The sequence below is a fragment of the Rhodnius prolixus genome, unplaced genomic scaffold (genome assembly GCF_049639745.1).
Source record: "Rhodnius prolixus isolate KJV_2025 unplaced genomic scaffold, Rpr scaffold_1, whole genome shotgun sequence".
Taxonomy (NCBI): Eukaryota; Metazoa; Arthropoda; class Insecta; order Hemiptera; family Reduviidae; genus Rhodnius; species Rhodnius prolixus.
The window spans coordinates 63,953,896-63,970,063 of NW_027411581.1; the positions used below are offsets into that span (position 1 = coordinate 63,953,896).

A 16,168-nucleotide genomic window follows, 5' to 3' on the forward strand; every position below is an offset into this window, starting at 1 on the left:
CTGATTGAGATTTTGTAATGTTGAAAAAAAAAAAAAAAGCTAAATGCTTTATCGATTCGTGCTGACGTGTATTGGTTCAAAAATTTTAGCGTTGAAGATATGAACAAGGTTGGGGTTCCCCTATGGGAACATTAACCTCCACGCTATATCTTGGACAAGCTAAAGAAGCTGTTCTCTAAACCAGCAATAGAACGTTGAATTTATCAACCCTTATATATTGTTGTTCTGTTCATGTTCTCATTAAACTGCCCTAAAACCGCAATAACTCTTTATTGTGTACACCCTTTGTAATAAATAAATTCCACAATGAAAGTAAATTGTTGAATTCAAAACATGATTACCTAAAAAGAAAAAAAAAAGGCTATTCATAATTCATATGAAGTTCTGGTTAATATCAATTTAGTTAGGCTTTTAATAAATATCCATTGGTACATAATCCATTGCTTGATCTTTATTTCTTTTTGATTAAAAATGCTATTTATATGATAAAGAGGAGCAATTATTCCTACTAAAGTATAAAGTCAAACAAAGGTAATATTTTGCGGTGAACCTATTGGGGGCTTTTTCTTTGGTAACATGCCACCGATCTATGTTCACGCTCACTTGCAGTTTGTTTTGTTTTTTTACATAATTGAAAATATGCTCGTTGAATTATTTAAGCGCTGAAGTTGTAAGTTAGGGACTTTGAAAGTACAATATTACTTCTTAAGAAACTGCGTGGGGAAATAAAGGGTTCTCTTTTCTGGGTATTCTGCATTCTGACCTTGAAGGGGCCATACTGCCACCCCCATCCACTGCCAAATGTGAGCACATAGCACATAGTTAATTTGTAGTCTATAGTAAAACATCTCTTTAGTAGATATTTAGGAAATTACTAAGCGAAGAAGTAAAGTAAAGCCTATTTTTTCAGATTTGCTTTACGTCCAACTAGCAAATTAGGGGTCGTGGACGGAGGCGACTAGCAAACATAAAGTTACTGTAAAGTTCTTATATTAACCATTAAATAAAATACAAGGCATAGACCGGTGGAATCGAACCCACTAAACCAACAATACATCTTAGCATTGCGGGTCTAGTATCTTAACCGCTCGGCTACCGTGGCGCCTAAACTATGGTCTTACTCTTTTAGTATAACTCGTATATCTTTGATGATTTACCAATTTACTTCTTTTTTTTTTTTGGCTGCAAACATTAATCATGAAGTTAAACAGTATTACGGAAATGTACACATACGGAGGGGAGGGATATTCCATCTTGTTCTCTGTATTTTGTAAGATTAAATGATGAGTTAATTTTTTTTTTTAAAACAACAATATTCAGTCGTCCCTTCCTTTAATAAAGATGCTTAAGTAGCAATTTTTATTCCTTAAAGGGCTTCATCTCCTTACTTAAAAAGTCATTGATCTTGAATAAGGGGAGTATTTTTTTCTCCCCTTCCTCTTTAGGGAATGAACGCAAAGTAAACAAAGGGCAAAATTAAGTTTGAAAAATGTGAGGTTGAACTAACAATAAGCGCGGTTTGTTTTCTTTATAAAAAAAATTGTGTATATTAACAATATTCTGATTTTATAATATTACCAAGGAGGGCTCAGTGGTTAACTTACTGGATTCCCACGCGAAGAGCTTGGGTTCGAATCCATCTGCTGGCCCTCAGATTTTTTTGTTAGTTTGTAGGAGCTTCTTACAGATCACTGTCCGGTGATGGAAATTGATGTCTGTAACGAGAGGATGGCCGAGAGTGCACTAAAAAGAGCTCCTGCTGTCAATGACCTAAGATGTTGACGCGCCCAAAAGAAAATAAAAATGTACCAATCACTCATAATTCAAAGGGATCTTATATATTTCAATGTTTAAATACTTTTATGTATTTAAATGGTTTTAGCTTCTATATCGGTTATTGTTACGCAAAATTAGGCGCCGCGATAGCTGAGCGGTTATAGGCTAGACCCGCAAAGCTATGATGTATTGTTGGTTTAGTGGGTTCGATTCTCGGTTTATGCCTTGGACTTTACCATTATTTTCATACCTCTTAACTTTCTGCGGAAGTTGCTGTACTCATCCTGAGGAGTTTACCACGCGATTGCCCTTTCGTACTACCATTATATTGCCATTTTTTTTTTGGAGCCAGTGACCTCCAGAAGTTGACACCAATATCGGATATTAAATAAAACAAAAATTAACAAATTATTATTAATTAAAGAACAAAAACAAAATTCCCTTTTCTACAAACTTTAAAATACTCTATTTTACTAATATCCTTCACCTAAATTTGACCTTCAACACGCTAACATAATTAGCAACGCATTCGTTTAATGGTGTTAATAAAATTAGATTTACGATTTACGTTAAATAACGTCAAACTTAATTAAAAGAAAACAAAAGTCATTACGTAAAACTGCCATCGATAATTAGGTATTACATTGGCTAATTAAATTATTCCTGTAATATGCGTGCCAGAGTAGCCCTTAAACCTCTACTTTTCTAAGACTTCTTAATACGCGGAAATTGGCTTAACTAATTATTTAATCAATAGACTATAATCTCTCTTTTCAAACAAATTGATCTTTTTTTCTATTTTTTTTTTTTTTTTTATACAATTATTTCAGCGAATAGTTATAGTTTGTATTAGAAAATTCATACTTTCACTATCGATTACTGTGAGTAAAGGAGATATTGCTATCTGCTTAGGCGCCACGATAGCCGAGCGGTTAAGACACTAGACCCGCAATGCTAAGATGTATTGTTGGTTTAGTGGGTTCGATTCTCCCCGGTCTAGGGCCTTGGATTTTATTTAACTGGTTAATTAAAGAATTTTACAGTAAAGTATGTTAGCTAGTTGCCTCCGCCCACTACACCTAATTTGGTAGTTGGACGTAAAGTCCGCCTGAAAAACTAGGCAATTACTTTACTTTACTTTTTTGTATCTGCTAGGTGTTTGACTTTTAATTTGTAGTAACTAGAAGCAATTCTAAAGAAAAGTAAAATAAACGAAGATTCTGTGTTTGGGTGGGGATGAGGCGAGCTCAGAGAGGTAAAAAAGAAACAAAACAAAAATCCTGCAGTGTAAACATAAGGCAAGGAAGCGTGAACTCCATAATTAAATTACCAAAAGATAGGTATCGGTACTTCCGGTGGCGCGCTATTAAGACAAACGGAAAAAGCTTACAAACAAACAAAGACGGAAGGGTAAGGCAAGTGTGTAATTAATGTGTTAATACACACTATGCTCCACTTTCTAGCGCACCTACAAAAACAACAGTATACGGAGTGCCTAGGCTATTTTGTAAAACATAATTGCCTACATCCTGACTCATTACTCCCTTAGACACCTTTACGCGGTGTGAATCTCTAATTAGAATTTCCAAGATAGACTGTATACGATAATGTTTACACCTTAACTAGAATTAGAGCTTAATAAATTCACTACAAGTTAATTATGGAAAAACTTTGTTGATACATATTTTGTAGTTTTCGTAAATTTCCTGTATTTCGGTAACTTTATTTCCGGTTTTTTCATATTCCAAGTAATGTGGGAATTTCTTCATAATTAATCTGTGCAAAGTAATCAAATGAAAGGCTCTCATTTCAAGGATTATTAGGATACAGGAGGCCGGCGATCCTCCACCAATTCTGGAGCAAAAACAATGGGCGGTTAATAAAAGTTAATTGCAAAAGTGCCGCCCACATGAGTTGAAATTATAATGGCGAAAAGTGGAAGGAGCTTCACATTGAATTAGAAATTTTACAATTAGGTTTATTTTATCGCATCAATCAACAGGTAAACTATAAAGTGGAACAGTCCTGTAAAATCTCAACTTTATTTAATACCATCCAAATAACAAATAGCACACTCTAAAATGTGGGGACTCAAAGGACTCAAGCGTAGAGGAAGGAAATGGGTTGATCTGCAAAAGGATGAAAGCAAAAGCGCCTAAAGGATGCATTTACCCTCTTAACCCATTTAAGGGGCAGGTACACCTGCGGGGCTGAACCCACAATGCTAAGATGTATTGTTGGTTTAGTGGGTTCGATTCTCTCGGTCTCGACCTTGGGTTTTATTTCATGGTTAATATGGGAACTTTAAAGTAAAGTATGTTAGAGGGTTATAGACTAGACCCGCAATGCTAAGATGTATTGTTGGTTTAGTGGGTTCGATTCCCTGACTAGGTCTTGGAATTTATTTAATGGTTAATAAAAGAACTTTATAGTAAAGTATGTTTGCTAGTCGCCTCCGTCCACACCTAATTTGTAGTTGGATGTAAAACCCGCCTCAACTCTTGACTCAATGGAAGTTCAATTTTTGAGGAGGTACCTCGAAAATAAAACTAGATTTTATTTATTTATTTTTTATTTATGATATTAAATGATATTATCATTATTATTTTTGTATTGAAGGCGCGTCAACAATTAAGATTTTAGGCGCCCGGAGCTTTTTTCAGTGCATTGCCGGCCTCCCGGACAGTGTTCTCTCGTTTTCATAAGAGAAAATCTATGGGCCAGCAGCTGGATTCAAACCTTTGATCTACGCGTTGCAAGTGATTATTATTATTTGTTATTTAAAATATAAACTATAAAAAGTTTTTTTTGTTACATTACTTATTACACTTTTGCAGTTGTAGGTGGATATTGAAGTTTAAGCTTGCCTCGTTTGCCAGCTCCATTAATCTCGCTCGCTTGTTAGCGGTCTTCCTAACTATCTCTCATTTCTCACAATTGCTTGTAATCTCAATTCACAGTTTAATTGTCGCCTGCATCAGTGGTTTGATAATCTGGTGCCGGTCTTTTTAATTCTTTTTTTTTTTTGTTAGTCTTCCTCCCCCCTCTCTCACTCCTGTTAAAAGGAAGTACGTCATTAAAGCACGTTTAAACAATAATTAACGACCCTTGATAATTAAAGTTGCCTTTTAGATGTTGAGCAGGAAATCCCAATCAAGACGATAATTGTCTCGCACACATATACACACGTAGGTTCGTGTTGTTGTATACTATTATGATTGATTGTGTGTTAGTGTGTGTGCGTGCGCTTGGGTTTTAATAAACTTTTAGTCACATAATATCATGCAGCAGCCAAGAGTAGAACACGTAAATGTGATGGGTGTAGATTTAGTGATTGCTGCTAGAACAGAGATATCATGTCTAATTCTAAATATATTAACCCAAGTGCAGTGTGCGGTACATACTTCCGCTTATCAGCGTCATTTATAACAGTTAAAGGATGACCCCCTTCCCCCCCCCAAAAAAAAGAATAGTTATGGGTTTCACAATGAGATTCATTACTAAATGTTACTTAACTTGTCAATGACTAAGTATTTTATTGATTGTTTAATATTTTTATAAGATATTTAATATGTCTGAAACGCTACGTGATTGTTCAGCCTTGTCCGTGACTGTAACCTCCACACAAAGAAATATACATCCCATCATCATGGTATCAGGGCTAATTGATAAGGATACCCAAGAGCCCAGGTCACCGTTTATTGACTGGTGTTACTGACTTATTTTACGACGGAGAAAAGACCGAATAAAAATGAATTAATATGGCTAAAATACAGCTCTATGAAAGGCGCCACGGTAGCCGAGCGGTTATAGGCTAGACCCGCAATGCTAAGATGTATTGTTGGTTTAGCGGGTTCCATTCCTGGTCAAAATGTTGGTTTTAATTTAAAGGTTAATATGAGAAATTTATAGTAAAGTATGTCAGGCGGTTATAGGCTAGACCCGCAAAGCTAAGATGTATTGTTGGTTATTGGGTTCGATTCTCAGTCGAAAAGTTGGTTTTAATTTAAAGGTTAATATGAGAAATTTATAGTAAAGTTTGTTAGGCGGTTATAGGCTAGACCCGCAAAGCTAAGATGTATTGTTGGTTTAGTGGGTTCGATTCCTGATCTACGCCTTGTATTTTATTTAAAGGTTAATATGAGAAGTTTATTAGTAAAGTATGTTTTCTAGTCACCTCCGTTCACGACACCTAATTTGGTAGTTGGACGTAAAGCCGGCCTGAAAAAATAGGCCTTACTTTACTTTACCTTTTTACAGTACTTTGAACTAGTACTTCTCTCTCTTTATTTCTAGAAGGCATTGAATTGAAATTCCTGAACATGGAGACAATATTTTTCCTCTAAAACGGAATCGTTTCCTAGTTAGAAACTTATTTGACTAAGTCTTACGATCGGAACAACTGGAATTCGTAATATTCCAGTTGTTTGTTAAACTTCGTAAATATGAATTTTAGTTCATTAAAAAAAACAACTTAAAGATGATATATTCTTTGAAGGGGACATCTTTCCTACTTAGCCTGACATTGCCGCAGACATTAGGAGGTTGTCTCTTTCTTCTAATTCTCAACAAAACAACACAACCAAAACTAGCAACATCAGCTAATGCACACTCTGCTGTAATTATTTAGTCTTTTTTTTTTGTTTGTTTGTCTACTATTTCGTTGAAAAGGAAGCGCACCGAAGAATTCTTCCTTGATGAAGATGTTGATTTCCTTTTAATTAATGCTTCCTCGTGCCTTCTCTCGTTTCTTCTTTTGAATTCTTTTTTTTTTACAAGGAGGTGGGTTTATTTCGCGTCATCAAGCTACTGGATTACAACAGGTGTTGATTAGTAACTTCATTTGTTCTTAACTGCGATTATTATCCTTTTTTTCCAGCTTTAGTTTAAAAAAAAAGAAGTTATAATTACAACAATTATTTTTACTGTAAGGTTGTGAGGGAAGAAGTAATTAGCTGAGCGGTTAGCGAATACTGGTTTCCATTGCGGAGATCACAGGTTCGAATCCAGCTGCTGGCCCCTTAGATTTTTCTACTTACTAGGAGCTTCTTACAGGTAATGAGAGAACACTATCCGAAAACTGGCAGTGCACTTAAACAAAGCACTGTACGCCAATAGCCTTAGATGGCTCAATTTCAACGAATTTCTCATTTCGATTCACTGCTTGTTTGGAAGTACAGTCATCCCTCGTTACATCGCGATTCATTTATCGCGGCCTCCAGTACATCGCGGATTGTTCAAAAATTCAAAATTGAGGAATTATGGGGCGAAAGTTGCCCGCCGCACGCCAGCAGAAGGCGGGGAGTGCCCGCACAATTCAAAATCTAAATAAAAGAGTTCCAAAAACATATTTACAGTATGTACACTTTAGTTTCATCTATGTATCATATTAATATCATTTATACATTATTTTATGTATATTATTTGTACTATTAATATTTTAATTACTTGTTTGTAACTATTCTTTAATGTTCTAATGATAACATATCCACTTATTGATATTATACGTACGATATTATGCACTAAAAATGTCCGTATGTTAAATATGAGAGGGTGACACTACTTCGCGGTTTATCACTTATCGCGGCCGGTTCTGGCCCCTATTAACCGCCATAACTGAGCGATGACTGTATAAGTTACATTATCCCGCAGTTTGGTTTCGTGAATATACCGCTCGATTTTTATCGCGTCGCTTAGCCCGGCATGTTTATTGTGTCCTTTATCGATTTCGGTCTTTAATTCATCATCAGAGGTTTCCTCAATCAGTTTGGTGTACACGTCGCACTAAACTTGTTGCTAGTTGATAATGTGAGACGAAAACATAAAGCCTAATATCTCTACCTAAAAACTGATTAATTCTACCTCTGATGATGAATATAATTCCGAAACCTGCCAGGGATACACTTAATATCCGTTCTACGATGGATAAAATCAAAGATATTATCCAGCGCTGCCAACCTAACCACATTTCTATGAAATAAACAGACAAAAAGTACAGCGGTTCATTCTTCCTGTATATCTCCTTTTCCATTACTGACTTCTTACATTGTTCCCTTCAATAACACCCGGTTTTTCTTGGGTACAACCCAAGCTATTAATTTACTAAGTGTATACTATGGATTCTTTGTGAGCCATTAAGTACAGGATGCCTGGTGTTATCTGGATCAATGTACCACCTTTAATAATTACCTTAATTATATGTAATTTGACACAGATACAGGATAAGATACTGATCTACAAAATTGTTTTATTAATTCGAATTCGCTACAGGGAATGAAGCTGGAAAATATTAAAACAAAAGTTGAAACTAATTATTCTACCACCAACTAAAAATATTTAATGTAAATAGGTTTGACAGTACAACCGGTAATGTTCCAAAGAGATATAAACCAAAATAATTATACAAAGAGTATATTTATAGCAAATAAATATATATAAATTTAGATTTGTGGGGGGGGAGCTCTCCTTTCCATGGACACAGCAGACAGACAGACATAACACTGTGTGGGTGGATCCAGATGCTGACTCAACCAAACACTCCTTTAGTTTGCTCAATCTTCATGACGTTTATCAGGACTTCTAAAGGCGAAAATTTTATTTATTCCATTTTTAAATTTTGTCTCTTTTGGAATGAAAATTCGCTTTCTCTTACATCATAACTTAATAATTAAATTAACTTCCGAGGTTTGAATTATCTCTTAATGTTCGTTAAGTGATTAGCCGAGTGGTTAGCGAATACTGCATTCCAACGCAGAGATCACCGGATCGAATCCAGCTGCTGGCCCTTTAGATTTTTTTCCCCCCAGGAGCTGCTTACAGCTCACAGTCCGGCGTTGGCAGTTTAGCCTGTAAAGAGAGAGAATGTTGTCCGGAGGCCAGCTGTACGCTGAAAAAAAAAAAAAAACTTCGGGCGCAAATCACGTCAGATGTAGACGCGCCTTAAAGTTAAAACAAAACAAAAAATGTCTGTTAATATTTTGAGGAAACCTTAATTTCCCATAAAATCTTATATTTTGAAATCAAATAATTTTTTTTTTTGTGATTGGGCAGAAAATATTATTTATATTTTTTTGGGTGAGTTGTGAGCTTTTTTTTTATTGAGCTTTGCCTTTGTTGCTTTTGCTTGGGAGCTTTTTGAATATAATTTCTTTTTACTTGTCTATTGAAAACTATTTTATGAAATAATTAATTTTAAGTTTGATTACAGGTAACGAGCTAGGCACTCCAGTGTCCAGGTTGCAATTGGATCCGGGAGCGTTAAGCGCGGTACTGGACGCCGCCAAAGACCCAAACTGCCAGTCAGTTCGTCTAAACGGAGTGCCAGCCGGGGCGGCCGAACTACCCCAACCAGCGGCCGGCTATCTTTGCAAGAAGTGTCGCTACACCTTTCCTAGTGAGCAACTGGTGGCTGGCCATGGTTGCGGCCAATCACCCGGTTGTCTATCATTGATCAGGGTACGATCCGGTTGTCGTCAATGTGAACAAAGTTTTGATACGGCCGTAGAATTTAAGAGGCACGTGGAAAGCGTTCATCCGACGGCTACAACCACTAATAGCAGCACCAACACAACATCCTGTGGTCTTGTTGGACCGGTCAATCAGTTAGCTCAACTTCCGGCCGCCGCCGCCGCCGTTGCCGCTGTTGGCACTAATAGTAATCATAGTAATAGTAGTTATAACAGTAACAGTGGTAGTAATAATATTACTAACAGCAATAAAAGCAGTACTGGTTCCAATACTGGCGGCTCGGATCTTGTAGCTCCTCTTTCGCCTCGACTCTCTGTGGAGATGGAAGACGTGGTCAATCAGATCACAGCCTTGGCCGCCCAGACCTTGAAACCGGATCCTAATGCCAACATCTTCCCCTTGCCAACGCAAGGCCAATCCTAATGTACATATCCTCCGCGATTAATTTTTGTGAATTTTTTTTAATGAAAAGTAAAAAATTAAAAAAAAAAAAAAACTAACCTCGCATATTATCTTACGCTGTGTAACCCCTTTAAATTTAAATAAAGTATATTATCTAATTTTTAAAAAAAGTTTTAAATAATAAAATAATTTAAAAAAATATCTGCAACGACCTTTTCTTTAAAGGACGATCTAAGCGGAATGAGCTGGCAGCTGGGGCTGGCCTTCCTCGGCTGTTTACTAATAGAGTCTTCAGATGAAGGAAATCCAATTATCAAATTGTGACAAAAGGAAAAGAATCTGCACTTATCTTTTTCTTTTTTTTTTCGACCACCCACAAATAAGAAAACATTATATGATGACTGTAGCAAAAGTGGTCCTTCGCATTCCACGATTTCTAAACGGGCCATTGCATCTTGGTGTTTTGGACCCAATAAACGCTGTGGTTTTATAACTGTAACACAAATTAAAAAAAAAAAAAAAATTAGCTATTTAAACAAAAAATTTCAATTTGAAAAATAAGAAGATAATTAGCAAAATATATGGAGTGTTGAGCAGGCGCCACGATAGCCGAACGGTTATAGGCAAGACCCGCAATGCTAAGATGTATTGTTGGTTTAGTGGGTTCGATTACCCCGGTCTAAGGTCTTGGATTTTATTTAATACTTTAATATGAGAAATTTACAGTAAAGTATGTTTGCTAGTCGCCTCCTACCACGACACCTAATTTGGTAGTTGAACGTTAAGCTCACCTACAACTTCAAAAGCATTTTGACCTCATCCTCTTACAAGATTTCTTTAGTGCGTAACTTTTTATTAATAAAACCAATTAATATGGTATATTAAAAAAGTACAGCTTCTTTTTCTAAAGTCACAAAAAAAATAAATAAATAATTAAAAAAATGATAAAAGATTTTTCATTTATTTAATATAAGGAATTCCAAATAAAAACCACATATCAATTAATAGAGTATTCGCAAAAGAAAGGAAATGACATCATTGTCATAGTTTCTTTAAAGAAAGATATTTGATCAACAATCAGTCACCCAGCGCCTAAGGTTCCTATATACAACTAACATTACATGGTTCCTGTTCAAGAAAAATAAATTGCTTTTTCTATTAAAAATAAGGAAAGAAAAAAAAAACAAAACAAACAAAAATGTATAAAAAAAAAAAATTAAAAAATACAAAAAAAAAAAATTAAAAAAAAATTAATTTACGAAAATTATAAATAAAGTTTAAAACTAAGTATAATTAAGAGAGTAAAAAAAAACAAAAAACAAACATAATAATTAGTTGTGTGTTGTTGGTGTTTTTTAAGGAAAAACTTGATTAATTTTTTTATTTTTTAATTAATTAATTAATTAATTTTTTTTTTTAAACTGTTCCTCAATTTTATTTCTTTTCCTTCTTCTGTTACTGGTGCTTTTCAGTTTTTTTTCTTTTACGGTTAATGTTCCAGCTCATCAGTAGAAAATATTATATATATATATATATATATATAGCTTGTTGAGTTTTTTGAGGTGAACGAATAAAAATAACTTTTTCCACGAAAAAGTGAATAATAAAAGTAAAAAAAAAAAATAGAATATATATTTAAAATATATAATTGCATATATAAAATATATATATGAATATAAGAATTTGGTTCCTATGTAAGAAAAATGAAAATAAATGAAATAATTATTTTCTTTTCTTTTTTCTTTTTTTAGACTAAAAAAAAGTAATTGTACATTGTAATAGAAAATAAAATAAAGGATATTTACAAAATTAACAAAAACACAAAAGAGGAATAAAAAAGTTTTGTATTTCAAAAGTTATTCCTTTTCTTTTTTGGCAATAAATAGAATAAATAATTATAAAACTTGAAAAAAAAACAAAAAAAAAAAAAAACTTGTAACTCATTTTTTTTATCCTGGAACATTTATTTGATGGGAGGAGGAGGGGGGTGGAATAAACATGAATAACTTCTTTTGTTTTGCGATTATTTATTCTTTTAATTATTTTTGGACTTTTAGAGTGTGCAAAAAAAAAGAAAAATATTTGGAATTAAAAAAAAAAAAATATTTTAAATCGTACAAATCAATTGAAACCTCGCGTAACGTATAAATGTAGTCATCTGTGTACGTATGTGGATAATTAATATTAAATTTAAATTTTAAGGTATATAAAAATATTTAATAATAATAATAATAATGATAAAAGAACTTATAAATAGTTGATTCAGTTTTTACTTCTCTACCCAAATTTATTGATCATTCAAGTTGATAAATTTTCTTGAATAATTAACAAATTTTTTTAAAAAAGTAAGTTATTCCATTTTCCTTTTTTTTTAAAAAATTTTTAGGAAGAAAAGGAGTGAAAAATTTATTAAAAATGTGGGAGAAATATAATTTTTGTACGAAAAAAAAAAAATTCGAAAATACATGTTCCTATTAGATTATCCGTTTATAAGTAAATGATGAAAAGATAAGTAAAATTTTAAATTTAACTAAAAAATAATAATTAATAAAATTGTTAAGTTTTTCTTTTTGAAATTAAAAAATAAAATAAATGAAAAATATTAAAATAAAAATAATTTGGCAGCATTTCCTTTTTTTTTTTTTTTTCAAAAAAACTAAATAAGACTAAATGTTTAAGTAATTTGAACACACCAGTCTTTTGTTAAAATCAACTTATTTATCTTTTTTTGAAGTTTGATTTCTGTTACATTTCTCTTCTGTATTTTATTATATATTTTTTTTTTGAGCATTGCACCAACAAAAAGAGAGAAAAAAAGAATAAAAATGAATTATCTGCATCTATCATCGATCCGCGTCGTGATCTTTATGGCAAGTTTTTAGTAAAAGAAGAATTTAGTTAGCCCGTAGATAGGATTCAGATTCATATCCGTGATATACTCCAGCTGGTAATGTCTGCTTCCTTGCTTTCCTATTCCAGAAACCAGACATAGTATCGTTGAATTAGAATATTAGCCTAAAGTCCTCAGTAGTAAGCTTCTAGACATCCCTACACTATTTGTGGCGACCCAACAAAGGTTTGGGTTTTTTTTAAGGGAATTAAGGTTTTATTTTTTTTTTTATTTTTTGTTTTGATTTAGCATATCAGAAGTCTGAAGCAAGTTCTTAGTAAAGTGTTGTTGGCTTCAGTTGTCCAGTACAACCCCTTGCTATTATATATGGTTACAGACTCATTGACATATGGCATTACACTTCAGGGACTAGCCAATACTTAAGGGTAATACTTGGTAACTGGGGGCCTCCTAAGGTATTTATTACCCAGTTTTCTAACAACTCTGTTCCACACATCACTCTACAGACTTGCAGAGATAATTTTAAGCTGACCAAATATTTAGGCGTCTCAACGGTAACAGTTCATTAGGTCTATCCAGAAATACTTTTTCTTCTTCGACTCAGTATAAAATCTGAGATAGTTACCTTCAGCTACCGCTCCAACATCCAAGGCAAACAGTCGGTTTCCTTTGTCCCCATTTATTGTGGCACCCTCTTATAAAAGGGGTACCTGTTTTTTTTTTTTTTTTTTTTTTATAAAATGACAGGTTTCTGGATAAAATTTTCAGATCGGTCCTCGTGAGTCGACAAAATAAACATGTCTACATGACCTACTATGTTACTTGCTTCAGATCTCCTTGCGCTAATAATTGCCATAGACAAATGCTTCACCTGCTTCAGTTCTCAATGGAGGACCTTAGCCCAGATAATTAATTCCACCTCTCTTTAAAAGCTTTCACCTAATAAACACTTGCAGCATCCGATAAAAGAGTTCATCAGCGATTCTCGAGATACAATAGTTTGTTTTTTGTTTATTTATTTTCTCCTCACTTCATGAAATTTGAGACTTCACATTAGTTACAAAAAAAAATATGCCATAACGCAAATCATCGAACTACCCAAAAAAATAACCAAAATATTTGTGGCGCTTATTTATTGGTGCATTGTGTAATTTATTAATTATTTATTTTTTAATATATTTGTGTATTATTTAGTTCTTCTTTTTTTGTACAGTTTTCTTATATTAATTAATCTTTTATTTGTTTATGACAATATTTTACATTATCGTTAAGTTTCCATCGCTATATAATATCATTTTTTAGTATTAAATTTAGTCATTGATATTATATAGTCCTTTGAAACAATATATAAATATAATTTTCTTTTTTTTAAGGATAATTATTTTGTAAACAATGCTATTACATTATTTATATTTATTTTTTTTCTTCTTGTAAATTGTTAAGTTGTAGTAATTTATTATGTAAATAAATATTGTTTAGTTATGTTTGTAAATTCGCAAGTTGTAATTATAATTTTACCTTTTTTTTTTAAATTAATTAATTTAATTGAAAATTAAAATAGGCTGGTGTGCATTCTGATTAGTATTAATATTTAATTCAATTTCAAAAATACAATAATTTTTTTTTTTTCTAATGTTATCTACTTTCTTTCAAAAGAAAACTACGAAAATATAAATATAAAAAAATAATAAAATAAATAAAAAAAAAAAAAAAAAAAAGCTCTGTACAAAATATCTATCTTTTAAATATTTTTTGATTTTCTATTCATCAAAAAACTTTATGTTTGTAAAACCCCTAAATTTTTACAAAACATAAAACATAATTAAAAAGAAAGAAAGATAGATAGTAAGAATGGGGGCAAAAAACAAAAACAAAAACAGTTATTTTTTCAATATAAAGTGTATGTTTTTTGAAAGAAATGATAAAAATAAATGATTACAAAAAAAAAGAATGAAAAAATAAATAAAAAAATAAATAAATAAACTATTGGTTCTTTTTCTAATGCATTGAAGTAGTTGAAATAAAATTTTACTTGTGATACAAAAAATAATAAATTTGTTTGAATACTTATTTACCAAAAATCCTATCCTTTGCTGTTCCTCTTACTAAACTACGTAAGAGGAAGTAAGTTTTGGCGATCGTGCCACCGGAAAATATCCGTCATAGTAACAGTATAACTCACATAAGGAAAAATTACAAAAAAAAAAAAAAAATCGTAATGTAATTAATAAAAACAAATTTTGTTTCCCCATTTTTCTGGGAAATTTTGTTTTGATTAAGTGGGGGGGGCACTTTTTTGGGGGCGAGAGGGGGAATGGTTTTGGGTTTTCCTTTGATCTTTTATTTCAGCTTAATTTATAGACTTAAATCGCACTAATGAATATGTAACAAATAAATATGTAACTCAAAAAATTCTAATAATTTGAAGGAAATTGGGTAACCGAAAGTAGACTACTGACTCGATTTTTTTTTTTGGAGTTTTTGGCGATTTTTTTTTTTTTTTTAATGCAAAAATACATCGTTTATTGTACAAGTCTCATTTTTTAGACGCCACGATAGCTGAGCGGTTATAGGCTAGACCCGCAATGCTAAGATGTATTGTTGGTTTAGTGGGTTCAATTCTCTATGTGTAGGCCTTGGATTTTATTTAATGGTTAATATGAGAGATTTATAGTAATGTATGTTAGGCAGTTAAGAGACTAGACCCGCAATGCTAAGATGTATTGTTGGTTTAGTGGGTTCGATTCTCCTGGTCTAAGCCTTGGAATTTATTTAATGGTTAATACGAAAACTTTATAGTAAAGGATGTTTGTTAGTCGCCTCCGTCCACGATACCTAATTTGGTAGTTGGACGTAAAGCCCGCCTGAAAAAATAGGCAATTACCTTTACTTTAATTTTGTATAGCAAGTCATTTTCATTTTTTTTTAGTACAAATTATGAATTTCAAGAAAAAAATTTAATGACGTAAACTGAGAAAATAGATAGAATCTGTCGTGTCAGAGTGTTCATGACCAGAGTTTTTACGTAATAATTTTGTGTAAACCTAAGCAGTTTGGAGGAAACCTCTTGGCAGCTCTGTCGTCAAGAGCAATTTTGAAATAGTGCAAAAAGAATTTTAAATTTTTTTTTTATCAGTTCAGCAAACTTGAATTGAATACGACGCAAGCCCTATTCAACCAGATGGTGACGCTAGACGTTCGATAACAGGAAATTGTGTAAGTATACATGGAAACTATTCACCGGAAGTATCTATTTTCATGGCTCCATAAAAGTACAATCAGTCGGGGTAATATAACTTAAATCGTGGAAACTTCAAATTTAAGAACCCAGCATCTTCCAGTGGAAATCTAGCACTTATTATTATTTAAAAGATAAGAGAGCCATGACACACAAAAATTTTACTCTAAAATTTATTAGATTCTTAATGAAAATTTCATTTTCATTATCTTCAGTGAGTAACAGCTGGTTACTAAATAATTAAAATACAGTTTAATAAAATATGGTACTGATTGATTTATTATGATTTCTAATCAGATGTATGTACAGCATCGCTTTAACTGATGAAAAAGGAAATAAAGTTAAATGAAAGATGAAGTCGGCAAAGAGTACACTGAGGTGGCAGAGTTGGAAGGCTATAAAAGGCTATTGCAGAACAGCCTCACTCATATATG

General features: G+C 32.7%; 1 protein-coding gene across 8 annotated transcripts in view; it reads left to right on the plus strand.

Annotated features, from left to right (window-relative positions):
- Positions 1–9,739, plus strand: part of zfh2 (Zn finger homeodomain 2) — a 441,349-nt gene extending 431,610 nt beyond the window's left edge. For all 8 annotated transcript variants that reach the window (XM_074112507.1, XM_074112499.1, XM_074112501.1 and 5 more), the window contains one exon: positions 8,984–9,739. In XM_074112507.1, the coding sequence (XP_073968608.1) occupies positions 8,984–8,987 (4 nt within the window). In that variant the 3' untranslated portion in view covers positions 8,988–9,739. The remainder of the gene's footprint in view (positions 1–8,983) is intronic.
- The last annotated feature ends 6,429 nt before the right edge of the window (positions 9,740–16,168 follow it).